Source organism: Ursus arctos, unplaced genomic scaffold, assembly GCF_023065955.2.
Source record: "Ursus arctos isolate Adak ecotype North America unplaced genomic scaffold, UrsArc2.0 scaffold_18, whole genome shotgun sequence".
NCBI lineage: Eukaryota > Metazoa > Chordata > Mammalia > Carnivora > Ursidae > Ursus > Ursus arctos.
In genome coordinates this window covers 56,599,874-56,624,621 of record NW_026622852.1, presented here as the reverse complement: position 1 = coordinate 56,624,621, position 24,748 = coordinate 56,599,874, and the positions used below count along the sequence as shown (strand labels likewise).

The window sequence follows — 24,748 nt, the reverse complement described above, 5'->3', positions numbered from 1 at the left end:
GAAAGGGGAACAGGAAGGTGGTGGGCTGTGGATTCCTTCCACGGATTCCAGCACGGAGCGCTGGACAGAGGCCGCAGCAGCAGACACGGGGCCTGAGGCTGGGGGTCCCACAGGCCCTGAGAGACACATCCATTCCCATTTATAAATCACCAGTCAGTTCCCTCGGACCTCTCAGCAATGGTACCAATGTCCACCATGTGCTTTTAAACTCAAGGGCAGCTGCGGAAAAGTGCCAATAAACTTTGGATTTTTTTTTAAGGGATAGGAGGGAGGCAACAGTCTGGGGAAGGTGCTAACAGGTGGGTTCCCCTAACAAGGGGTTAGAGGGCTCTGTTAGCCACCCCTGCCGGGAGGGGGGCTGCCTGATCTCACCCACAGAAAGGGCTGGGGAAGTGGTGGCCCTCATCGTGAAATAGTTTCTCCAAGGCTCCTTTAAACTCCAAACCTGCAGGGTGTAAATGAACACGGAAAGAAAACAGGCCCTGGAGGCAGCAGTGAGCAGACTCTTTACTCCGTTGGATTACACACCATCAACCACCTGCAGCGGCTCGTGTCCTCCTTGTAGGGACAGTTAATACAAACAAAATAGTTCTCTACAAAACAAAGTTTCCAGCCCTCCCAACCCTCCTTCCTAACTCCCTCCCCCAGACGGTGAGTTCCTTGGTCACCAGGCCTCACGGAGTCCGGTGGGTTGCAAAGGAAAACAAAGAAAGAAGAGTTGGAGGCAACTGGACCTCCGGGTCCGCTGGCCGATGGTAAGCCAGGGACAGGCGCAGGGGGTGTCCGCAACAGTCGTGCGAGTGTGTGTGTGTGTGTGTGTGTGTGTGTGTGTGTGTGTGTGTGTGGCGGGACCTGGAGGTGTTGAGGTGAGCAGCGTTTCCCCCCCACCCCGTCTCACCGCCAGCAAAAAAAAGGGTGAGGGGCGGCGGGTAATACAAAAGAAAAACTAAGACCCAAATCGCAGGCTGCTGGGGCCAGAGCCGCACAGCGCCCCCTGCGGCGGCGGAGGGCAGTGCCGGGGCGGGGGCAGGGGCCACGGGCCGCGGCGGGAGGAGGCGGGAGGACTCTGCTGAGTAGCACCTGGGAGCAGCTCGGGCCGCACCCTTCTCGCCGCCCGGCCTCGGACGCCGGCCCCCGAACCCCCGAGCCCCCCGGCTCCCGGGGCGCAGAGCGCAGGGTCCTCCGGGCCGGGCTCAGCAGCCCAGCCGGGCGGCCAGCCCCAGCAGCAGCAGGCAGCCGAGCAGGGTGGCGGGGCGCGGGGCGGCCCCGGGCGCGTGGTCGCAGTCCAGGCCGCCGTCCTCCGCGGCGGGGTCGCACCGGGGCTGCTCGCAGCGCACGCCGGTGTAGCCGCTTGGGCAGGCGCAGCGCTGGTTTTGCACGCAGGTGCCGCCGTTCTGGCAGAGCAGCTGGTCGTCGTCGCACACGTTGGCTGCAGGGCGGAGGGGCAGTTAACGCGGGCGGTGGCCCAGTCCACCCCCCTCGCTGGAGCTTCTGCGACTGAGACGGACCCGGGGGTGTTGGAGGCTCAGGGCGCACTTGGTGCGAAACGGCCCTGCGTGGATGGTGACAGTGGCCGGGCGAGACCTGGTCCCTGTCTTTTTTCCCGCACTGCCCCTGGCTCTCCCCGCTCCCGGCCCACTGGCCTTGGGACGCACCTGCTCTCTCTCCTCCGGAGCTTTGCACCTGCTATTCCATGTGCCTGGAGCGCCCTTCCACCCTCCTCCGAGGCTAGAGCCCACTTGTTCCTTCGGTCTCGCCAGGCCATCATTTCCTCGGACGGCCTCCCTCCCCGCAAACCCATCCTTGTCAGCCAAACCCACCAACCGCCAGCTCCACCTTTGCCTCCAACTCCCTCCTCAACCAGCCCCCAGATCCACCTGGCACCAGCCCCAAATTCCTGTCGCCTCAGGCCCCGCCCACCGTCCCGGACCCCGCCCCTGGTCCCCACCCACGATCCAAGCCCCGCCTCTGGAGGCGCCTGTCCCCGCCCCTCGCCCCACCCACGAACTAAGCCCCGCCCACCGGGCGGGCACTCACGGTAGCAGCCCTGGCGCCAATAGTGCGTGGGGAGGCAGTCGTCGCACTTGGGTCCCGCTGCGCCCTCGCGGCACTCGCAGAAGCCGGTCTCGTTGCACCGGTCGTGCACTGAGCCGATCTGGTTGCAGTTACACTCTGGACGGACACGTGGACGGTGTGCGGTCAGGGCGACCTGTGGGCGTCCTCCGCACCGACCCCCACCCCGCCTGGCCCCGCATCCCTCCAGCCGGCTCCCCGGACTCCCCCGGTGATGCACCCCACATCAAGTCCACGTGAGCCCACGGCTGCCCGAGGGTCCGCATCTCGAGGGAAGACTGTACCGTCTTGGTTCTCTAGCATCCATTACTCACTCCCTCTCTCTGGTCCTGGCGCTGTGTGGCCTGGGGCAGCCCCACCCCCTCTCTGGGCCTCCGTCTCCCTCTGTGTAACTGGAGGGAGCGCTGATCCTTCCCAGCTCCAAAGGGCTCTACGATTACTGACAGGTGGGAGGAGCCTCATCAGAGGCAGGCATCCGGGGCGGGGGGGGGGCGGGGGGGATAGTCCGCATCTGCATCTCCTCTCCAGGGCGAGTGGAGGAGCAGCCCCGGAGGCCTCCGGATTCTCCCCAACCCTCTCCCAGTTGGTTTCCTGGGGCCTCTGCTCTGTGCGAGGGGCAAGTGTCCCCACTCTGGGAGTCCTTGAAGCCCAGAGCTGGGCCCCGGTGAGAAGGCAGAAAGAGGCAAGGAAAGGAGGGTATTGGGAGGGGGGAATGCCTCTCTCCTCGGATCCAGAGTCCCCACCCTGTCCCTGCAGCTGGCCGGTATGACTTCGGCAGCACAATTCTGTTTGAATCACTTTAGAGTTGATGGAATTATCTGAAGGCTGATGCCATAATTCAGACTGACAGCTCCAGCCTTGCGGGCAGCCCCTCCTCTGTGAAGTCAGAGCTGACCTGGTGGGTGGAGGATGGGCAGTGGGGTGCCAAGGGGGCTGGGCACCCTAGGTCTGAGAATTAGCTTCCACTGAAGACAGAGGCTGGGATGGTGGGCTGCCCTTCCAGGCTGGTGGGTGTCGGCCAAGGCCATGGGTTTGGCCTTTTGGGATGGCCTGCCCCAGCCCTGGTCCAGGGCCCCCACGGATTGCTTCTCTACCCCAAAGCCAGTCCTGCCGCAGAGTTTGAAGAGAGCAGACCGAGTGCCCACTGGGTCTTACAAGCTGGGCCTCTGCTTACAAAGCATTAGAAGAACTTCATTAGAAGAAACGCTTCAGTCACAAAAAAGGAGTTGAAAACCTTTGATCTAATCCACTTCCCCATTTTACAAGCGGGGAAACTGAGGCACACAGCAAGCTCTAGAACCAGTCTTTGACGCTAACTAGTAGTTCTGAATTTCCAATGCCTGTGGGGATGACCGAAGGGGGAGGTTATTAATAGAGCAGATTCCAGAAGCTTCTGTCCTTAGGCCCAGCTGAAATGGGCCCCGGAAATGAAATTCTCCCCGGGGTTCCCCAGGGCCTGCTGAGGCCAGGGTCTCCGGACCGCGCCCCACGCCACTCAGCCCCCGCGCCACTCAGCCCCCGCGCCCCCTCCCCGCCCCCGCCCTCCCCCGTGCCCACGCCCCGCCCCCGCGGCTCACCGATGCACACGTTCTCGTCGTCCAGCTCGGCGGAGCCGTTGCGGTAGTAGCCCAGACGGCAGTGCTGGCAGTGCTGGCCTCGCGTGTTGTGCTTGCAGCTGACGCAGGTCACCACGTTTAGGAAGTCGATGTAGCTGCAGCGGTTGGAGTGGCCGTAGCACTCACAGTCTGGGCCGGCCGAGCGTGAGAAACCCCACGGGTCAGTGAGCCAAAGCAGACTGTGCCTTCCTGCCACCCCCTGCACCGTGTATTGGGGGAAACTGAGGCACGGGGCCAGGACAGACCAGCCCCAGGACATGCAGGGAGGCAGGACCTGGCACGGGAAGGTGCCATGGGCCTCCAACACTTCTGTACCATTTGGGAGGAGGCAGGTGTGCCACCTTCGAGCGGGAAGGAGGACCCGTGTAGGCCCAGGTCACAAGTTCCCACCTGGCCCTGGGAGCAGGAACCCAGGGAGGGGCAGTGGACAGCACCTGCCTGGCGGGGTGCCAGGTTGACGTGCTCTCGGAAGGATGCCCGCGTGATGCCGGGGTGATTGGAAATGATTCATGCAGGGAGGATGGGTCATGCGGCCAGTGTGAGCTCAGGAAGGCCAGTGCCTGGGTTCATGACGCTCACCATTGTACCCCAGTGACTCAGTGAAGGATAGATGCATGCATGGATGCTGGGCAAGATGGAATGGGCCAGGAGCTTCCTCCACATGCTGCTTTGGAAGATGGTTGGAAGGAAAACGCCCACCTGCTGGACCTTTTATTATTAGCCTGAGCTGTTCTGCAAATTTGATTGGCACCAGAGGGCCTCCTCTTGCACGACCCTGAGAATGAATGCCGTCTTAGGGTTCGTGCCTGGGGCATCTCGTTTTGCCTCTCGTTGTCTCGGCCTGGCTTCTGACTCTTACTACCCACACACGGCTCCACACCGAGGACAGCGATCTCTGTGCCATTCTGCTGTCTCCTCCAGCACCCCTGCTGGGACTGGCAAGTCCTACGACTGCCAGGGAAGGCATCCTGAAGGTGTTGGGACATCGCTCCTTGCCCCCACGAAGGCAGCCACCTCTTGGTGTCCCTCCTAAGGGGCTCAACATCCCCTTGAACAGGAAGGCCCACGTGGCTGCCCTTGAATGCCAAGGACGCTGGCCACCCTCTTGAAACGCCATCTGTGTATCTCCAGAGGACCCAACCTCCCTTTTGTGATGGGAAAGGAAGGAATTGACGAGGTCTTGGTGGTCAAGGGCATGAGAGCCCTTGGAGACTGTGCCCGAGGAGACAGTGGGGAGACAGAGGAGACAGCGGGCATGTCACACCTTGAGTCTCCTGGACCTGCCCCCTTCACCTGTCCTGCGGGAATGAGAAGGTGAGGCATCCAAGTGTCTCAAGGAGTAGTGCCAGTGACCCCTGTGTTCCAGCTCTTGTTCCAATCGAGACGAGCCCCTGGGCCACACCTCCCAGGGGGGCCAGGACAGGCTATTTCTGGTCGCTGCTCTGCCTGCCCCGGGCCTGCCCACTGTGCTTCTGACTCATACCTGCTCCCAGCTCCCTTGGGGAGGGAGGACTGAGGGAAGAGAGGCTCAGTTTCACCTTGACCCAGCTACTCCGGGAGGGTTTTCTGAGCCAGGCATGGGTCCTCCGTTCTGCATCGCTGTTTTCCAATGGAGGTGAGGGTAGAGGTGCTGGAGGAGGGCTGGTCCAGCCCGGGGCCTTCCTCTTACCTTGGAACTCTTCAATGGGCACCACTTGAGCAGCTTTGGGCTTGAGCTGGAAAGGTTTGGAGGCCAGGGCAGGGGGAGGGGCGGAGGTGCCCACAGCTTGGAGAGATGAGAAATAAGTTCCTTCGTCGTCATGGTCCAGCTGCCCAGGGCGGGCTGCCCGGGCCCAGGGAAGGCCCAATGAAGGCTTCCACTGTGCCCCGGGCGTGCTCTGGGTGGCCTTGTCACCTGCTCAGATTTGAGGGGACACAGCACATCCAGGAGCATTGCAGGAACAGCCCTGTCTTTGGTGCCCCTTTGGAGCCCACTGAACGCTCGGCTGGATTAATTCTCCCAAATTACTTCTCTAACCCCCAGTATCGCCTGACAGCATGCAAGGTGCTTTGCTGAAACAGAGTGATTTTTTTTTTTTTTTTTGACTGATTGCAGACATCGCTTTCCTCTCCCCTCCCCTCTCCAAACTCCCGTGAGCATCCAATCCGGAGCATGGGCCTGGCGTCCAAGGCTTTGGCATCTCCCTTTCTGAAGCATCCCCCCTGCTCCAGCCAAAGTGAGTCCCTTACTATTCATAGATTCCCTGCTTGCTGGTGTTGTGAGCCACAAGCCCAGACTGCCCCAGCCTCCACATCAGAACCCACCGGGGCCTGGCCCCATCTTTGTGAGTGAGCATGACACTGTCCGGGCGGCAGAGTTTGCTCGGCGTCCCTCTGGGAGCCTGTGGTGCCCTCGTCAGTCCAGGGCAGGGAAGTGATGGTTCCAGGTGCTCCATCACCAGGGAGGATGCCCTGCTCAGGGGCCTGCAGACCCTCCCTCACAGATTGTGGGTTCAGCTCCAGGACTGCCTGCCAGCAGAGGGCGCTGAGAGCCCTGTTCACCGCTCACGGAGGGGCTGGAGGTGTGGGGCCAGGGTTGTTGTCCAAGCAGGCATTAGGACCTCATGTCCAGGGAACAGGTGAGCTGGAATGGGAACAACCTCCCTTCTTGGAGAGTTGGACAAGGCCCTGTGTGCTTCCTGCGTCTGTCTGTCTCTGGCTACCAACGAACCTACGTGTGTCTCCTCCCACTGGCGTGGGAGACTGAGGCTAGGTATCAGTACCTTCTATGATGTCCCCTGCCCTGCTCACTGCCACCCCACCACCAAGCCTCTGCCCTAGCTGGTGCTACCACCTGGAATGCGCGATCTTCTTTCATCTGCCCATAGCCAGCCCCTCTGTCTGGGTCTGACTGCCACTCGGCTCCTGCAGGGGCCCTGACTTTCTCTCTGAGCTCCATCTCTGCCCCCGGCGTCTGTGGCTGACAGTGGCAGGACAGGGTTCCTGCTATCAGGGCAGAGCTCCACTCGGCTCCAAAGCCCTTGGGGGGTGGTGGTGACGGATTAATAGGGGTTGGGTCTGGCGGTATCACACTGGGCATCTCTAAGAAGGTGAGAGTTGGGGCGGGGGCAAATAGAGCGCCAAGGCCCCCGCCTCTGTTCCCACAGGCCCCCTCCCACCCCAATCCCACCACATACACCTGCTACTCCACTAAAGAGGGAGGGGCCTACCGTCTAAGGAGCTTTCAGTGGGGGGTTGTCTAATGCCCGTGCAGGCCCTGCCCCCCATACCTTCTGCACTGGAGGGCGCCTGGGGCCAGGGGGAGCTCTCCCCAAGGGGGGCAGCCGTAGATGGCCTGATCCACTCTTGGGGGAAAGAAGAGAAGAAACTCAGTTATGTGACGGGGTGGGGCTGGGGCATCCTGGAGACACACTGAGGCATCACACACCCTTAGCAGCAGCACTGTTAGAAGCGGCTCTGTCTACACTGGCCAAATAGAACTGGGTCCAAATCTACCAGAAAGGCAGCATCTACTCTACTATAGGCTGTGGAGGGCACACGTGGACTTGAAGCCAGATAAGGGGAGCGGGGAGAGCCCGAGAATCTGCGTGCTTTAGGCTGTCATTTCCTCAGTGGGACACCTGATTTGTACGACTTTCCTGTGTGGTCCCCGTTCCTACTGAGGGTAGACTTGGATCTGATCCTGTGTCTGGGCCCAGACCTCTCTGTGCTGAAGTCCCTGGCTAATGGCTGAAAAGGGGCACATGTGTCATCAAAGTGTCCAGAAGTGTCCTCGAAGGCTTCCTGTCCAACACCGATGTGGGGACCGGAGCCCCTCCACCATCTGACCTATCTTCCCAACCCATGGTTAGGACTACTTTCACCAGGGACCCCAAAGTGAGTCACCCCCCAGTGCCATTAGAGCCTATCTCCAAGACTACTGGGACACAAAGCAGGGGAAGCAGTCTGGGCTGGCGAAGGAAGGCATTGCTCTGCACGCTGAATTTCAAAGGACAAACCCAGAGGGACAGGGGAGAAATCGGATTCTTTCCGCTTCTTAAAGGGATTACGCACAATGCCAGTTGGTGGGGAGAAAAAGAAAATGTACCAGCTAAAAAGTGCAGGAGACTTTCCAGCTGGGAGCTGGGGGCCTTTGGACATCAAAGTGACATTAATATGGTGCTCAATGAGGAGAAGAGGCTGCAGGACCCAAACCGGCAAGGGCTTAATTAGAGCCGCAGTAAAACCCGCCCCGAAGGCTTTTTGCTTTGGAGCTTTTCTCCCAGCACCCTCTGCGGTTGAGGATTAGGGGTCTTGATCAGCTTTTCCTGCACGGCAGCCCCTGCCCTCCAGACAGCTTGACATTGGCAGGAGGGGGTAACATCTGGGCCAGACGTTCACAGACCCAGCTGGACTCTGGCCAAAGAGCTGAAACACCTGTTGGGAGGCACGTGGGGGGAGACTTAGGACCTTTCTGGGGGCTGGGATCTGGGGGTAAGAAAGCCCCCTGGCTGGGCTCTCTGCGGCACACTCAGGTGTGCAGGAAGAACATTCTTGCAATGGCCTGTGTCGTGTGCCAAGGCCAGATGGAGGCCCCGTCTGTTCCTTTGGAATCGGGGAGCTGGTCTTAAAGACAGCACCAGCTCACGGCCTTGAGGCTGCAGAGGGGGGGGGGCAGCACTGGGGGGCTGAGCCCGGAAGCTAGCCTCTGGAGTCAGGGAGCCCCGAGTTCGAATGCTGCCCGTGCGCCTTTGTAATCCTATGACCTTGCTCAGCTGCCTCTTTTCTTTTTCAACAGCTTTATTGACACGTAATTTACATACCATGAAACCCAGCTGTTCCTTCCTAAGTCGTAACACCCTCACCTGTGGGGCCGGGAACTAACGGCCCTAACCCTCAGAGCTGGGAGCCCAGGGGAAGTCCACACTCTGCCGGCTGGAGTGACTGTCATTCTTACCGGGGGTCCAGGTACATGGGGCCCAGGGCATGGGCTTCCGTTGCTAAGAGGAGCGACGGCCCCCGAGCCATGGGCTGCTCGGGTTGCTGGCTGTCGTGCTGGAACCACCTTCTCCCCTGGGCGCCCTGCCGCCTGCCACTGGGCTTAGCACGCACAGCCGACCACGACCCACGGTGGGCTTGAGGAGCGCCCCTTCTCGCCACTTGGGTCCTGGAGACCCTCGCAATTCAAGCCCCCCTCGCCTTGACTGCCCCAGCCTTGGACTGTCTGCTTACCTCCCAGCTGTGCGGTTTGCTTGCCCCACAGCCCTCGCACTAAATCAGAAGTGGCTCGGAAAACGGATTCAGGGTTCCTCAGTGTGTGTGTGTGTGTGTGTGTGTGTGTGTGTGTGTGTGTGTGACAGAGCATCTGGCCTCCCACCCAGACAGGCTGCTGTTTGCGCGCAGACACGGCCCCCACCACAGCGAGTTTTGCTCCCGTCTGCCCATCATAGGCTTAGCTCAGGCCAAAGCTCGGGTGGCCGAGCCAGCTTATGCCCTGGAATTCCCAGCGTGGACCTATCCTTCACCCCAAAGAGGATCCCTGGGCCAGCAGGCTCCCCTGAAATCCCTGAGTCTCCTGACTAGCCCCTGCCTCCTGCAAATGCCTCGTGGAGAAGGGAGGAGGGCAGAAATAAAAGGAACTGGGGTGGGTCACCCTCCGGGTCCCCTGGAGGAGTTAAGCAAGATGGCCCAGGAACAAGGGGGCTTTTCCACGGCATTCACCCAGGCGTGGAAAGGGCTGAGCCCCACTCCAGGCCAAGGCGGGAAGAGGCTGAATGTGGATCCCTTCCCCAGCTGAAGGAGGGGTTTCTGCCCACTGGAGACGCGGTCTACCCCTCCCCAGGTCCGTGTGCAAAGAGAGGAAGGGTCGTGGCTCTGCCCAAGGAGCGAGGAGCCCCTGCCATCTCCTCTCTGCTGGGGCACACTGCTGAGGCACCCCTTGCCAGCTGGGACCAGGAGGAATTCCCCTGGACACATCCTTCTGGCACCCTCTGGGAAGGATGAGTCCTTTCAGACTCCGGCATTTGCAGTGGGCAGGGACAGATGAGCCCAGAGGGCCACCCAGCACCCCAGGCCTCGACTACACACCAGTCCAACTGTGGAGGGGACTTAGAGCCAGAGAGCAGGTGTTTCCAAGCCTGTCTGTCACTGCAGACCCCTAAGAGTGGCTGCTCTGGCTGATGTGGGGCAGGATAGGATGCTGGCCCTGGCTTGGCCCTGCCCCCCGCACTCAGCCCAGAAAAGCTCAGCAGTCCCCATTCTAAGCACCCCTGCCCAGAGGCGCCCTTCTGCCTTGCTGATCAGAGGAGCTCACCTTCTTGGCTAACTCTGTGCTGTCCGCTCCCAGGGGTCGGCCGCTGAGGAGCTAGAGGCAGGGAGGGGTGGGGATGGCGGGCCAGCTCCATGGAGCACTGAGGCAGGAGCTCCCCTGGGAGACAGGCTTTGGGTGAACTTCCTGTGGCCTCAATGCCTCTGGGCACCTCCCCTTCCTTGGTCCCCCTGCCCTCTCAGCCACGCTGGTCTTGGAACCCTCCTGAGCAGTGCTTCGGGAGGCAGGAGGAAGGAGCATCGAGGGGCTTGAAGTGAGCCCCAGATCCCCCGGCTTGGGCCCAGGCACAGGTGGGCCCAGGCGTCCTAGAGGCCCCTCAGCCCCGCGCTCTCGGGCTCTGCAGTCTACCGTTCTCTACTCTAGGAGCCAAGCCCCAGGGCCGACACATCACACGCAGAGGAGGGGGCGTGGTGGGAAGTGGGGAAGAGCAGGGCAGCTGGGCTGTCCCTGGGAACCCACCTGCGGGCTGTGGGGTGCTGGGGGCCATGGGGGCCCGCCCAGGGGAAGTAGAGGGGGTGGGAGTGCTGGGGTCCCCTCTCACGGCCTCAGTGGCCACAGGGGCTTTGGGGACGGGGTCTTTCCGGGGCCTGGCGACGCCTGGCAAGAGATGAGAAAGGCAAGAGGGTGGGGAGTTGGCAGGTGTGGGGGCGACGCAGGGAAGCCACTTCTGGCCTGAGTGGGCCAGCATCCCCTCCAGGGTCCAGCTTCCCCTGGCCCCAGCTCTACCCCCCCCCACTGGGGTCCCAGCAGGAAGCAGCCCCCGGAGGGCTGTGGCTCCCCCTCGAGCATTTCTGAAACGTGAGGGGGGCCACTGGCTGGCGCTTTGACCCTGGCAAGTCCTCTCCTGATGACTCTAAAAGCTGACAGCTGAACCCACCTTGGGGGAGGGTGCTGGGGGGAAAGGAGGTGCGGAAAGTACTCCACTTAGCAGGAGCCTGGCGCTGTGAGCACTGGAGAGCCAGCAGGGTGCGGAGGACTGGCCAGCCTGCAGGTGCCCACACCCAACCTCCCTCCCGCGGCCTGCCTGCTCTGAGCTGGCCTGCAGGCAGCAGGAGCCTGGCGTACCTGCCCCAGGCTCACGGGCACACAGGTGCAGGCTGCCCCCAGCCTGGCAAACCCCACAGTAAGGCTGGGGAGGACTTCTGCCCCTGGCTAGGAAGAAGGGACCCCCGTTCTTGCCCAGAAGGAGAGGGAGTCATGGGAAGTTTAGGGTGGCAGGGCCCTTTCCAAAGCAGCACGGACCAGGAAGCTCGAGGGGAGAAATGTGGGAGGCGCTGGCTGTGGGCCACAGCCCAGGGGACAGGAGGGAGCGGGCAGAGGTGACGAAGTGAATGGGGTGCAGTTGGAGTCGTGCACTGGGGGCCCCGGTGGCCTTCCCCAGGGTGGTGGACCCGGAGCGTACTTACTGCCAACAGCGGAGCCTGCAGCAGCACCTGGGGGAGAGAAGGAGGGTCACAGGGCCTCCCCGCAGAGAGGGGGCAGTGACAGGGCTGGGGAGGTGACAGGGCTGGGGGAGGGAGACCTGGAGGCCACGTGCCGGGCTGGCCCCATTTATGCCATTTCATTCTCACGGCCTCCCTCAGAGGAAGGGGCCACCTTAGCCCATTTTGTGGATGGAGAAACTGAGTCTCAGAGCTGTGACTGACTCTGGGGGACCTGCTGGAAAATGTCAAACACTCCACTGGGGCTTCACATGCACCCTCGTCTTTGAGGTTAGACTCTCAGGCCCCCCACACACCGGACAAGGAGGTGGGGGGCCTATCTTCAGGGGGCACTGGGATGCCGGAGGACGTCATGGGCACGGCGACAGGGGCAGACAGGTTTCCTGGAGGCCACTGAAGAGAAACCACAGTGTGTGCTCCCATCTGGGGAGATGCGGAGACGGCCGAGTGACTCACTGAACAGAGTCACCGCGGCTGCAGTGTGTGGAGCTCTCGCTGGACGCCAGGCACGTGCTAAGCGTGGCCCCCATGTGGCCCGTTTAGTCCTTGTGAAACCCTACAGGGGTTCATCAGGGCCCTGATTCTACAGATCGAGGACACAGGGCTCCGGGTAAAATGACCTGCCCAAGGCTGCACAGCTGCGAGTGGCCTTGTGTGTGTGTGTGTGTGTCTGTGCCCCGGGGGCCGAAGCAGGCCTAAGGTCAGGGGTTGACCAGGGAGTCTCGGGAGACCACGGTGAGAATCCTCAGTCCCAGAAAGAAGGAGCTGATGCCAGGCACGCCCCCCAGGTGTGCCTGAAGTAGAACTGAGGGTGAGGACGCCCCTTGGTGCCCTGGGAGGCCCTCCGGGGGTGGGGTGTGGACAGCAGGCTACACGGCGCACAGACCTCCCCCGAGTGAGCCCAGGGGACGCCAGGGATGCCCAGGAGGACAATCCCACAGGGCCTTGTGTGGGGAAGCGTGGGCTGGACTGGGTTAGGATTTGATTCTGAGGGTCCCGGGCAGGGGCACCCCGGTAAGAGCAGCCCTTTGCCTGCAGTAGGGAGGATGGGCTGGCGGGGCCTCGACGGGAGGGCCGCTCTTGCAGCAGTGAGGGAGGGGATGGGAGATCGAGTGGGGGCAGTGGAGAGGACGGGCTAGCATCATGGGGGACCCCCACACTTGCAGCTTGGCCCCCTGGGTGTTGGGAGGTAGGGACATGGTGGGGGGTGTTTCTGTCTGTGTCTGGGGGCTGTTCTCTCCTGTTGTCCTAGGGAAGGTGTGGGCGTCCCAGGTGAGAAAGCGTTAGGCTGATGACACTGAGCACCTCCAGCCTCAGCTCTGCTCCCAGGGATTCCAGGAGAAACCCCTCCTTTGGCGGGGGGAAGCTTCGGAGAAGCAGAGACCAGCTCCAGGAGCTCCCGCAGATGAAGGGGCTTCGCCTGCCCCTGCAGGACGGAGGGGAGAGGTTCAAGAGGCAAAGCCCCCGGCGGGCTGGACAGACGGTGGGCACTGCGGTGTGTGGCCTGCAGGTTGGAGCAGGTCTGTGAATCTGCCAGTGTCAGGGGACTTGGGCAGATCCTTCCAGGAGCTGGGGTGGAGAGCGGGGAGGAGGAGGCCAGCAGGACAGAAGGGAGGCCGACTGCCAGTCAGAGAGGGAGGTGACAGCCACTAAGGAAAGGACTCAAGGGGTGGCTCCAACAAAGAGATGGGTCGGGCACCTGGCGAGGAGGGAGCCGGGAGGGGCGGCTGTTAGCGCCCAGAGCTCTGGGTGCCTTTGAAGGCCCAGAGTGCCGTGAGCGCCTGGCAAGTCACCCCTTCAAAGGGCTGTTGCCCGGCACAGGCATGACATGGCTGTCATGGCCTCGCCGTGAGGCTTTCAGCTTTGATCAGCCTAAAGTCACATAAATCTTTCATGTCGGTAGAGGGAGGGCGCCAGTGGAAGGGCTCCCACAACGGTGCCCAGGCGGGTGGGTTGTCCCGGGGCAGGGGGCCGTCACCCGGCTCTGGCTTTGGAACCGGGCCCAGTGCTGGCGGTAGCTCGCTGCTGGACGAGGGCTGCTGGGCCTTGGTTTGCTCGTCTGGAGAGTGGGGGGATACTGATTCCACCCGCGGGGCAGCTGTGAGGGCTAAGGGAGAAGCTGTGTGTGGAGTGCCTGGTGTAGCCTCTGTCGGAGAGCTGACAGGTGTCAGACGTCAGTGACATCGCTAAGGGGATGGTCAGGGACAGTCCACCCTGGGGGCCAGGCCCAGCCCCTCCCACAGCAGCTCGGGGGCTCCCTGGGACTTGTGACTTCATGAAAACATCCATGGACTATGCTGGGGGCCCCTGATGAGTGGGGACCCCCCCAGAGGGTGTTGACAATGCAGGCACGTGTGGGCACACCGCGAGGAGCATTCCCCTGGCACGGGAAGGCTGAGCGGGAGGAGGGGACGATGCAGAGAAAGGAGGCTGCGAGGCTGGCAGGGATCTCCAGCCAGGCCTGAAAGCACCCCTCTGTAAAATGGGATCAGAGACCCACTTGCAGGGCCGACTCTGAGGGTCAAGGGGGGGGCAGTGCCTGTGTGGCAGGCTGTCAATGCCCTGTGAATGCTGGTTACGGTGCTGCTAACCCCAGTCTGGAGTCGGGGTCTCTGCGGCCCCCCTCCCGACACCCTGTGGTGTCTTCTCTCCAGCCCGCGGCGTCAAGCAGCGGAAGGACAGCGGGAGAGATGCCGAGCAGCTCCTCTCGGGTTTCCCTGGGCGCCCGGGGCCGGGAAGGGCTTAGGTGTTGCAGGAGGCAGGTGTGCCGTGTAACAGGGGGTGTGAGTGTGCACGCGCACGCACGCTTGTACTTGTGCACACGTTTGCACGCACGTCTGTGCGTGTGCGTGCTAGCATGTGTGCGTGCAGGTAGTGCACGCGCGTGTGACCCACAGCTCCCACGGTGGAGAGCAGGGGAGACCGCAGCCTCGCCGGCCAGGGCCGGGTGGGGGGTACGTACACGCGTTGGGAGAGCCGTGGGGCAGCGGCAGGTAGGAGCCAGCGCGCCAGGACCGGGTGCGGAAGTTCCTCTTGCACTTGCCGCAGTCGGGGCCCGTGGTGTTGTGCTCACACTCACACTGCAGGCTGCCCTCCCGCACCGAGCACAGGTTAGCGTGCAGGTTGCACTTGCACCTGGGGGGGGGGGGCACAGAGGGCCAGAGATGGCAGTGAATGGTAGGCAGGTGGACGCGGGAGGGTGACCCCGGAGGCCTCCCGTCCAGCCTGCTAGGACTCTCCCCCGGGACGAAACCTCCCCGCTTGCCCTGCTCTTCAGAAAGCATCATTTCAACGCTTTCCCAGGATAAAGCTGCCCCTGGAGCCCCTGCTGCTGGTCTACTCCCCTGTCTGATGGTGTGTGCCGCGACCTTGACCCAGACGCCTCGTCCTATTCACCTTTGCTCTCGACCAAGGCAGGCTGACAGGCAGCAAGAGCTGCTCACTGGCCGTCCCGGTGTAGCCCCGGCCCCGGCCCAGGGCCGCAGCTCAGCTCTCAGCCTCGGCCCACGCCCACACCCTTGAGGGCAGATGGAGAGAACCCCGACTCCCAAACCCCTGTCAGTTCATCCACACATATATTATTCATTCATTCATTCAAATATTTATAGGCAACTCATTATCCTGAAATCCGGTAAATAAAGGGAGAGAATCAAGCATGTCCTGTCTGTCCTGTGTAAACTGTACCTCCAGGTAACCAACTGTGGATGAGGGGATGTTTCTTTTTATAGAAGCATCCCAGCTAATAACCGAAGAAGCAAGGTAGGATTAGAAGGTCGCCATGTAGCAGCCCCCCCTTCGCAAACGGCTCTAGGCTCCGAGCGGCAGCAGCCTGCCATCTCACAGAGACCGCCGACCAGACAGTGCTTCCCAATGCAAGGACACATGGCACCCCAACCTGGTCTTACCAAGACACACACTGAACTGGAATCTGATCGAGACTCTGCATCCATCTATAAAATCCCAGGAAACACGGAGGGCAGAGACGTAACAACAGCAGTGGGACGCAGTCAGGCCAGTCCAGACAGAGGGGACTGCAGGAGCGATGAGCCAGCTTCCCTCCCAGATGAAGGGCAGGGGGGAAAAAACTGATGGGGGGGGCAGATCAAGAGAAGCCTCAAAGGCATCAACCAATTGCAGGGCGAGGACCTCATCTGGATCTTGTTCAAAACTCAGATAAACAAATATTCATGAAACAACTGGAAATCGGAAGACTGACTGTCCTTGATGACCTTAAATTACTGTTGATTAGGTGCGGGGATGGTGGTCTGGTTACATTTTTAAAAGTCCTTCTCTTTTCAAGATACACACTGAAGTATTTACAGATGAAATGAACTGGGGTCTGGGATTTGCTTCAGAATAACACGGAAAGGAAGCAGGTGGCCAGAGATGGGGCTGAAACCAGAGAGACCACGAGCTGTTAACTGCCCAAGCCAGGGGCAGGTATATGGCAGTCCTCTGCGTGCATGCTGGAAATTCTCCATAATAGAAAGAAAGCAAGAGTGCTCTAGGTTCTGATACGGGAAGATTTCCAAGGTATATTGTCAACATTTGTAAAAAGCAACTTGCAGAATAACGTGTTTAGTAGAACCCTGTTTTTATTAAAATACGCAGAAACTATAGAGAGAGGGTACCTGTTATGTGCCAGGCTGTGGGCTGCGGAACAGATCGTGGGTTGGTCAACAAAGCAGGTGGGGTCCCTGCCCTGGTGGGGTATACAGTCTAGTAGGGCAATGATTAAAACCAGTGACTGGGTTGAATCTGTGGAGCACGGGGGCATCTTAGGCAGTGAAGACATCCAGTGTGACACGGTCATGGTGGAGGCAGGACACTGTGCATTGGTGCAAACCCGCAGAGCTGACAACACTGAGAGGGACCCCTGATGTAACCTACAGGCTCTGGTTCATGGTAACGCATCCCTGCTCAACACCTGTAACAAATGGACCACACTAGTGCCGACGGTAATGATGGGGGCTGCGTACAGGGGACGGGGGTATCGGGGACTCTCCACCACGGGCTCGAGTTTCTCTAAGCCTAAAACTGCTCCAAAACACAGCGTCTATTAATCTGACAATAGTCATCGTGAGACTCTTTAATTAATAGCAATTGTTACAGGTGCCTAAGCATCATACAGAGGAAAGGGTATTGTGGGGGGTCCTAACTTAGACTTGGGGGAACAGGATAGGCTTCCAGGAAGAACAGTTTTAAACTGGCCTGAAGGAGAATCAGGAGTTTGCCAGACAAGGAGGAGAGAACCTTCTGGAAAGAGGCAAGAACAGGAGGAAAGACCCGAGGGCTGAGAAGGCAGGTGGGAGGAGGCCAGTTCAGGACTCAGAGGCCACTGGGAGGTTGGAGGCAGTCTGCCCTGGTTCATCGTCTACATCCCTGTGGCAGCTCCATGCAGAGTGGCCTGTCTGGGCGGCCAGAGCCAGGGTGCGGAGGTCAGGGAGAAAGCTGGGCATCGGGTGGCAGAGAACAGAGGCTGGGCTCGGGTGGAGGCACGGAGGCCCCCCCAGTGAGGCCAGTCTGTGGTACTCAGTTACGGTATCCCTGAGCAGACTAATACATGCGTCTTCTGGTTACATTTCAAATACATATATCCACACCCAAATCACCAAGAGAAAATGTATCTGGGTAGTAGCGTGGTTGTCCTAGGTCGGGAGGGGATGGGCTGATACATAGCTTTTATTTTCTTCTTTGTCACACGGCACGTCTCCTACATTCTCTATCGTGAACAGGTATTATGTTTATAAGCAGATGATAAATGTTATTTTAAACTGGGTGGTCAGGCCAGGGTGGGGAGGGCGGCTGGCCGCTGAGCTCACACATGCCTTTCCTCTGGTGGTGGGGGGAGAAGTGGGTCCCTCAGGTCTCGGGGGGCTGGGTGGGAAACCCTGCTCCAAGTCACACACCACCTGTTGTTCCTGACTCAGTTCTCGGGTCCAGGGATGCCTCCCAAATTCTCTGGAAGGGAATTCTGACGCAGACAAAGGCCCTGTCCATGGTGTCAGCAGGTGCTGAAGTCTGTACTCTTCTCACTCCAGCCGCCCCCCAGCCCTGGCCCTGACCCTGTCGAGAATCTACTGCACTGCAGAGCTGGGCTCCATGGCGCATGAAGAAGCCTGTTCATTCTTTTCCGGAGTTCCAATCCACGGCCACATAGGCACTGTGGGCCTACCGTGTGCTCGGCTCTCAGAAAGGCACAGGGGAATGGGTAGGCACCTGTTGGTGACACTTCTTCACTGGGAAACAAGACCCTAGAGCTAGTCCTTGGCAAAGAGAGGTCCTGTGCTTAACCTTACTGGTCAGCACATATGGTGTGTCCCTAATGTCCTCACGTCCCCCTCCCTGATCCCCACACCCACAGTGCCCGTTAGCGGATCAAGGCTCTGACAAGTCCTGCAGAAAGAAACCTGTCTGACTTTGTCTAACAGAAGTTTGTTTGCAAAATGAATTTGACCTCAGATTTTTTTTTTTCTCCCTTCTGAATTCCTATTTACCATCCCACTGAGCTAGCTGGAGAGGAACACCCCAGCTATGTGGAACCAGGAATGTACTCCATGCCTCTGGCCTGAGGACGGGATATTTTTAGATATCAGCTACATAAAGAAAAGATTGCCATCGCAACTTTGGGTGATAACACTGACCTTGGCTTGTTAAAAATGCATAAAGCCCGGCTGAATCTGAGAAGCAGATTGTAATGATGGTAGCAGGGAGTCCGGGGTGTCAGGGCTGGCCAGGCCCGTGGGGTCCAGGCTGGGGAGAAGCCAAGGCCGTGCAGCTAGTGACTCTAGACTCAAATCCTGACCCCGGCTCTGCCCCAGTCCCATGCTGGCCAGGCCCCCCCACAGGCCTCCTCTCCCAGAGGGCGTCTTGGCTTCCCCACCCTTCCCGGCTGAGCCCTGGAATGAGCTCGGTGCCTCCCCCACCAAGGAGAGAAGTTCCCTGTTGGGCATGGCTGCCAGGAGAAGCCCACATAGTGGGGGGAAGCCTCACCAGGGCTGGCACAGAAACGGAACCCCGTCAGTGGGGCTGCTTCTTCGACTTCCTGTCTCTGCAGGAAGGTCTGGCCGACGCTGCCTCTGTGTGTACGCAGGTGTGTGCGCACACGAGCAAGGGGCTTGGCCTTTCTGGCTCTCTCCTTGTGTCGCTCTCTCTCTGTCTCTCCAGGTCTCTCTGTCTCTCCCTCCCCATCTCTGTCCAGCACGTGCTCTGAGCTTGCTTTCCTCTGGACCACTGCATAGGCCGTTCCCTCTACCTGGAGCACGCTGCCAGGCCCAGCCCCCGTCTCCCAAAGCTAACCCCTGGGGCAAGTGTCAGGTTCAAGGCCAAATATCACTTCTGCAGGGGGACTTTTCACAATCCCTGCTCCGTCAGCCCCTGTTACATGGTCCCTCACCCCAGTAAGCGTCAGCTTCAGCACCGTCTCCCACGGTGGAGCACACGACGTGGCTGGGGAGACGCACGTATGAACTATAGAACATCCCGGGGGTAGTATTTACTGTGAACACGGTATTTTTTTTTAAGTGACAGACTCATCAGACCTGGGATCTTAAAAGTATAATCGCCTATAGTGGGGGAGGCAATAAAGTACATTCACTTAAAGCAGCTATTAAGCAAGTAAGTAAATAATATGCGAAATCCACATGCACGAGAATGAAGTCACTCCATAAACAGAAATTAACCCAAAATCGATCGAAGACTATACGTAAGAGCTAAAACTAGAAAAACAGAAACACACGGGCAAATCTCTGGGACTTTGGGTAAAGCAGTGGTTTCTTATCCAAGACCCCCAAAGCACAGACGACAGAAGAAAAAAATGTATACGTGGGATTTTATCAAAATTAAAAACTTGTGTGTGTCAGAGGCCACAATCAAGAAAGTGAAAAGATAATTCATAGAAGGGGAGAAAAAATTTGCGACTTATATCTAGACTACATTATGAACTCCTGCACCTCGATAATAAAAACATAACCCAATTTCTCAAATGGTGAAAGGATCTGCATAGACCTTTTCCCCAAGAAAGACACACACAGCCAACAGGACCGTGACAAGACGCTCAGTATCATTAACCATCAGCCAAATCCAGATCACTGCGAGGTCCCCCTCCACGTGCATCTTAGGGTGCCTATCACGCACACAGATGACAACAGGCGTTGGCAAGGACGTGGGGAAACCGAAACCCTCATACGCTGCTGGTGGGAAGGTAGGACACTGCGGTTGCTTTGGGAAGCAGTCTGGTTCCTCGCAGGACCACACACAGGTACCCAGCAACACCACGTGACCCAGCGGCTCCCCCCGCAGGGGTAGGTGTATGTCCAGGAGAAACGAGCGCACGCCCACGCGAAAACGTGGCACGGTTGTCCGTAGCAGCACCACTCACAGTAGCCAAAAAGCAGAAACAACCCAAGTGTCCGTCAATAGAAAAACGAAATACATACAATGGAATATTATTGGGCCATCAAGGGAATGGAGTCCTGACACCGGCTGCAGCATGGGTGAACCTGGAGATCGTGAGGCTAAGCAAAAATTAAGCCAGACACAAAAGGGCAAATACGTGTGATTCCATTTATACGAAATGTCCAGATTAGGCAAATCCACAGAGACAGAGAGTAGATTAGTGGTTGCCAGGGGCTGGGGGAGGGGGGCAGGGATTCGTTTTAAGGTGATGAAAATGGTCGCAAGCTTGACTGCGGGGTGGGTACATGCATCTGTGCGCAGATTAGAGCCATCGAGCTGCACGCTTTACATGGGTGTGTTGCGTGGTATGTAAATTATATCTCAGTAAGCTGTTGGATGAATGAATGAATGAATGAATGAATGAATGAATAATAATAACTGGGATATGGGAAAATCGTGAAGGGGTTACCTAAGTGACCAAAGCCCAGGAAACAGGGCTTTATTAAGGTCGCTGGCTGAGTATGGCTGACACGTGGCATCATTCTGAGAGCGCCACATGACAGAGTGCACGGGCCTTTCCCAGCAATCCCAGGAACGACATACCGTTATTATGTCCATTGAGCAGATGGGGAAACTGAGGCCCAGGACAGGGAAGTGCACTGCCCGAGGTTCCCCGGCCAGGAGAGGGCAGAAGCCAGAACTGGAGTCAAGGCAGCCCCATGCCAGAGCTTGCACTCAATGCCCGGACTCCCTGGTGGCCAGTGGGGGTGGGGGCACCACGGAGCCCTGGAGTCCCAGTTTTGTCACCTGCTTACCCCAAGGCTGTCATGAGGGTTGGTGGCATTGGTCACCTGTGAATGAGGGAATGAATGAATGGACGGAAGTAATGCACCTGCCGAAACCAAAGCCCCCGCACACAGCAGTGACCATCCAGGGTCTGCGCCCTTCCTCCTGCTTTTCCTGGTCATTGCAAGATGGTAGCCCTGGCCCCTCGTCACACTAGCCTGGGATGTTTGGCCACTTACCATGTGACCTTAGGAAGGTTGTGGAACTTCCCACGGCTCCGTTTCTAGTCTGCAAAATAGAGATGGCAGTGGCCCCTGCCCCCCAGGGTTGTTGTAAGACGCAGCTGAGATGTGGTCTATGAAGGACCTGCTCAGTGCGCAGAAGTGCTTCACAAATGTTAGCGTCTGATTGGGTTTCCCATTGCTTAAACTTATGAGCTCCTGGAGACAGGGATCTTGAAAGCTTTCCCTGAATGAAGGCGCCAACTCTTCACAAGAGCCTTGCGGAAGGTGTATTACTATCATCTCTATTTTGTACGTAAGGAATTGAGGCACAGAGAAGGGAAATGAGTTGCCCAAGGCCACACAGCTGGTGAGCCCCGCCTTAGGAAGGGCTGCAAGCAGGCAGGGGCAGTGGCCTGGAGAGGGTCCGAGCTGTCAGACATGGGCCCAGAGGAGTGCAAACTACCCTCAGTCCCCCAGACACGGGCATGTCCTTTCCCACCCTCCCTCAGGCTGCTTGCAGTCCTTCTGGGATTTCTCTTCGCTATTCCAGAAGGCCCTTGGGAGATGAAATAAATAAAAAAATAAGGAAGCGTATATCAATAATTTATTGAGCGCTCATATGTGGACAGGCTCTGTGCAACACGCATTGTTAACCGAATCCTGGTGAAAACCCAGAAGGCACACTCCCCCCACTTCGCAGGTGAGGACACTAGATTCTGGGAGGTCCTGGTAGTAACTCACTCCAGGTCTCTGGGTGGGACAGGCAGGATTGGAACTCGGGGCTGTCAGGGACTGGAGATGGACCTCACAGCCCCTTTCCCACCTCGAGGCTCTTGGAGCTCGCCTCCTCCTGATCGCACAGAGATGACCAAGGCCAGGGGAGGGGACACAAGGCTGTGCCCCACCCACAGCCTCCCTAATTCTGAGGCTTGGCCTTGGTCCAGGAAACAGGCAGCCACAGAAGAAAGAAGCCCTTTCCCACCTTCCCTCCCGGCATGAGCTTCTGCCTGTGTGCAGGCCTGGGTGCGTGGTTGCCCCTCCGGCCCGAATGTTTCTCCGGAGACATGGGATCAATTTTCCGAAGGAATTGCTTTCTGAATTTGACCTTTGAGAACCATCAATCTCACCAGAAAACCATCACCTGAGCCACCTGACCCCACCACACAGCACCTTCCAGCTCATCCATCAGGAAGCATTATTTAATAATGAACAGAGGGACAGTGTGAGGCCGGCCAGGCCCCAGGGGACTGCCACCGGCTAGCGGACGCTCCAGCCCACCGGGCCCTGCTGCCCCTCCCCACCCTGGCCCCATCTGGGAGCCCCAGGCTTTAGGTCTATTGACAGAGCAGGAGTGGCTCCATGAGAGACAGAGAGAGGGTGAGAGGAGAGAGAGAATGGGAAGACGGAAGGAGAGAGAAAGAGAGAGAGAGAAGAAGAAAAAGAGAGGGAGAGAGAGAGGGACAAAGAGGGACAGAGAGGGAGAGGGAGGGACAGAGAGGGAGCGGTGCTGAGTCAGCAACCAGACTCTCGCCCAGGCCCGGCTCCTAATTTGCTGGGTGACCTTGAGCAAGTCACTTCTCCGGGACTCAGAACTTTCCTTGGCCACTTGGAAGGGTAGAATTACATCTGAGATTTTCAATTTTGCTATTTCATTGCTCGTAAGTGCCCGACACACTGCCGGGCCCACGGAGGGCTCCCGGGATCCGTGGAATGAATGAGCGATCTCACCGCAGCCTCTGGCTCAGAGCGGCTGCTGCGTTAACAGTCAGGCCGTGTCCGGGCTGGAGCCGCGTCTGGCGGCAGGTGACCAGCCCCAGGGTGTCAGTCTCCCCTCCGACGGGGCTGTTGGGAGGGAGGGGCACTGTTACTGGGGAGCACGACACGGGGTCTGGCATAGAGCAAGCACCGCACAGATTGCTAGTGGCTGATAGGTCACCGAGGTGGGAGTGTGGGTGACCCTTATGTGGCAGCCCCCAGGTGCCCAGCCCAAGACAGGCCCCCTCATCTGTCCTGTCAGCGTCCTACCCCAGAGCCTGTCAGTGGCCAGCAGCTCCCAGATCAGCTTGCCTGTTTTCCAGGCCCTGGGGCTCCCCACCGGGGGACAAACACACTGTCATCTCAGAGCCACTTTCCTGAGGAGACAGATCTGGCAAATAAAAATATAGGGTGCCCGGTTAACTTTGAATTTCAGGTAAACAATGAATAGGTTTTTAGTATAAGTATATCCCATGGCATATTTGAGACATACTTATACTAAAAAAAACAATGTTTGTTGTTTATCTGAAATTCAAATTTAACGGGGCATTTCCCCTGGCAGCCTCACCTGCCATCTCTGCTCATGTACACAGCTGAGTCATGGCCTTCCAGCCCAACTCCTGACCCCTCCTGTGGCCTGGCATGGGCTGTACCCACTCGCCCACTGGAAGCTGGCCCCGTTGCCCGCCCTCCAGACAGAGGGCCTCAGCCCCCTTCTCAAATCAATGAGTCCCTAACGAGCCCCGGGGATGACAACAGTCTGCAGGTGGGGCCAGGCCTCACCTCCGGGGGAGGGCCATCCCAGACAACCCCAGTTCTCGGGGACTGCGCTCTGCTCCTGCCAAGAGGAGACTGGCACGCCGACATCACCCCCTCCTGTCCACCTGCGGGGCCTGGCTGGGGCCTCGGCAGCCGCACAATCGTGGGGACCGCAGGGCCACCGGCCCCGGCGAGGCCAGAGCGTGCCCTGCCCCGCAGGGAGGGCGGGCGGTGCCCGGGAGCTGCTGGCGGGAGCGCCATCTGGCCATGGGCCTGGCACCAGCGCTCCACGAAAATCGTGAGCGGGCCCTTCCCTCCTCGGGGCGAGAGCAGCGGGTGTTTGGAGTGCCTCCCGGATGGGAGGGCGGGAGGAATGTAGGTCAACGCCTGGCAGCCGGAAAGAGTGATGTCATCGCTCCTGGGCAGGGGTGGGGGTGCAACGAGAGACAGAGAGAGAGAGAGAGAGGCAGGTGCTGGAGCCCGGCAGGGAGGAGGGACCCAGGGCTGGCTCCCCTCCAAGGTCAAACCCACCAGGATTTCAGGGACCCCTCAGACATGGGGCACATGGGGGGCTCAGGGGAGAGCCCAGAGCCCTGGTGGTTCTTGGTAACGGGTCCCCTCTGCCTGGTGTCCCCCCAGCTGGCCGCTGGTCCGTGTGTTATTACACGCAGGGCGAACGGAGAGTGGACTTGCGTGTTCTCGACACCCTGAAGGCTGGAGCTGTTAGGGACAAGCGACTATTTTTAAGCAGCCGTGGTGTCTGCCCATTTCTCTGCCAATAGAGCCTGTACCTTTGGGTAAAAACAGTTCTGTTTTCTGGGAGACGTGTCAATGGGCTGCTGGGTTTAGAGGGAAGCTCAGCCCCACCTGTGCGGGCCCGGACATGTTGGCACAAGCTCTGCAGGACGAGGGAGAAGGTGACCGCCCCAAGGGCACTTCCCTCGTGGAGGGGCTCATGCTTAGGGCTGGGGTCTGCACTCCAGGGAGGAAGGATATGGCCTTGAGAGGGGCCTGGGGCTCCCTGGAGGGGTGGGGGGCTTCCCCTCCCAGCCAGCAGGTGCCATGGAAATTGTTGGGTGTCAGGGTTCGTGCTGGGTTCGTGCTGGGTTCGTGCTGGCCAAAGGTCATCCTTTGAAGAGTTCTTTCTCTCCCCACAGGGAACACCATGGCCTGGGGGCCTTAGGCCTTTTTGGGGGAGGATGAAGGGAGAGACCTTGGCTGGGGCACAGCATTACGGAGGGATGGGCAGCCACTGCAGAAGCAAGCAATGGTCAGGAGGAAAGCTTCGAGACGCAGCTGGACCAGGAGGTGACAAGGGACCAGAAGGATGCAGCAGGGATGGTGGGAAGGGGACCCAGTAAAAGGCTGGACTTCTCCAGGGAATTAGTG

General features: G+C 59.1%; 1 protein-coding gene across 4 annotated transcripts in view; it reads right to left on the bottom strand.

Moving 5' to 3' along the window:
• Positions 1-287: 287 nt before the first annotated feature.
• Positions 288-24,748, bottom strand: part of NTNG2 (netrin G2) — a 66,685-nt gene continuing 42,224 nt past the window's right edge. For 3 of the 4 annotated variants that reach the window (XM_057313806.1, XM_057313807.1, XM_057313805.1), the window contains 5 exons: positions 14,401-14,573; positions 11,403-11,429; positions 3,651-3,818; positions 2,038-2,172; positions 288-1,429 (listed from right to left, as the gene is read on the bottom strand). In XM_057313806.1, coding sequence (XP_057169789.1) covers positions 1,194-1,429; positions 2,038-2,172; positions 3,651-3,818; positions 11,403-11,429; positions 14,401-14,573 — 739 coding nt within the window. In that variant the 3' untranslated portion in view covers positions 288-1,193. Of the gene's footprint in view, positions 1,430-2,037; positions 2,173-3,650; positions 3,819-5,358; positions 5,455-11,402; positions 11,430-14,400; positions 14,574-24,748 lie in introns of all 4 variants that reach the window. The other variant, XM_044389694.3, reaches the window with a different exon arrangement.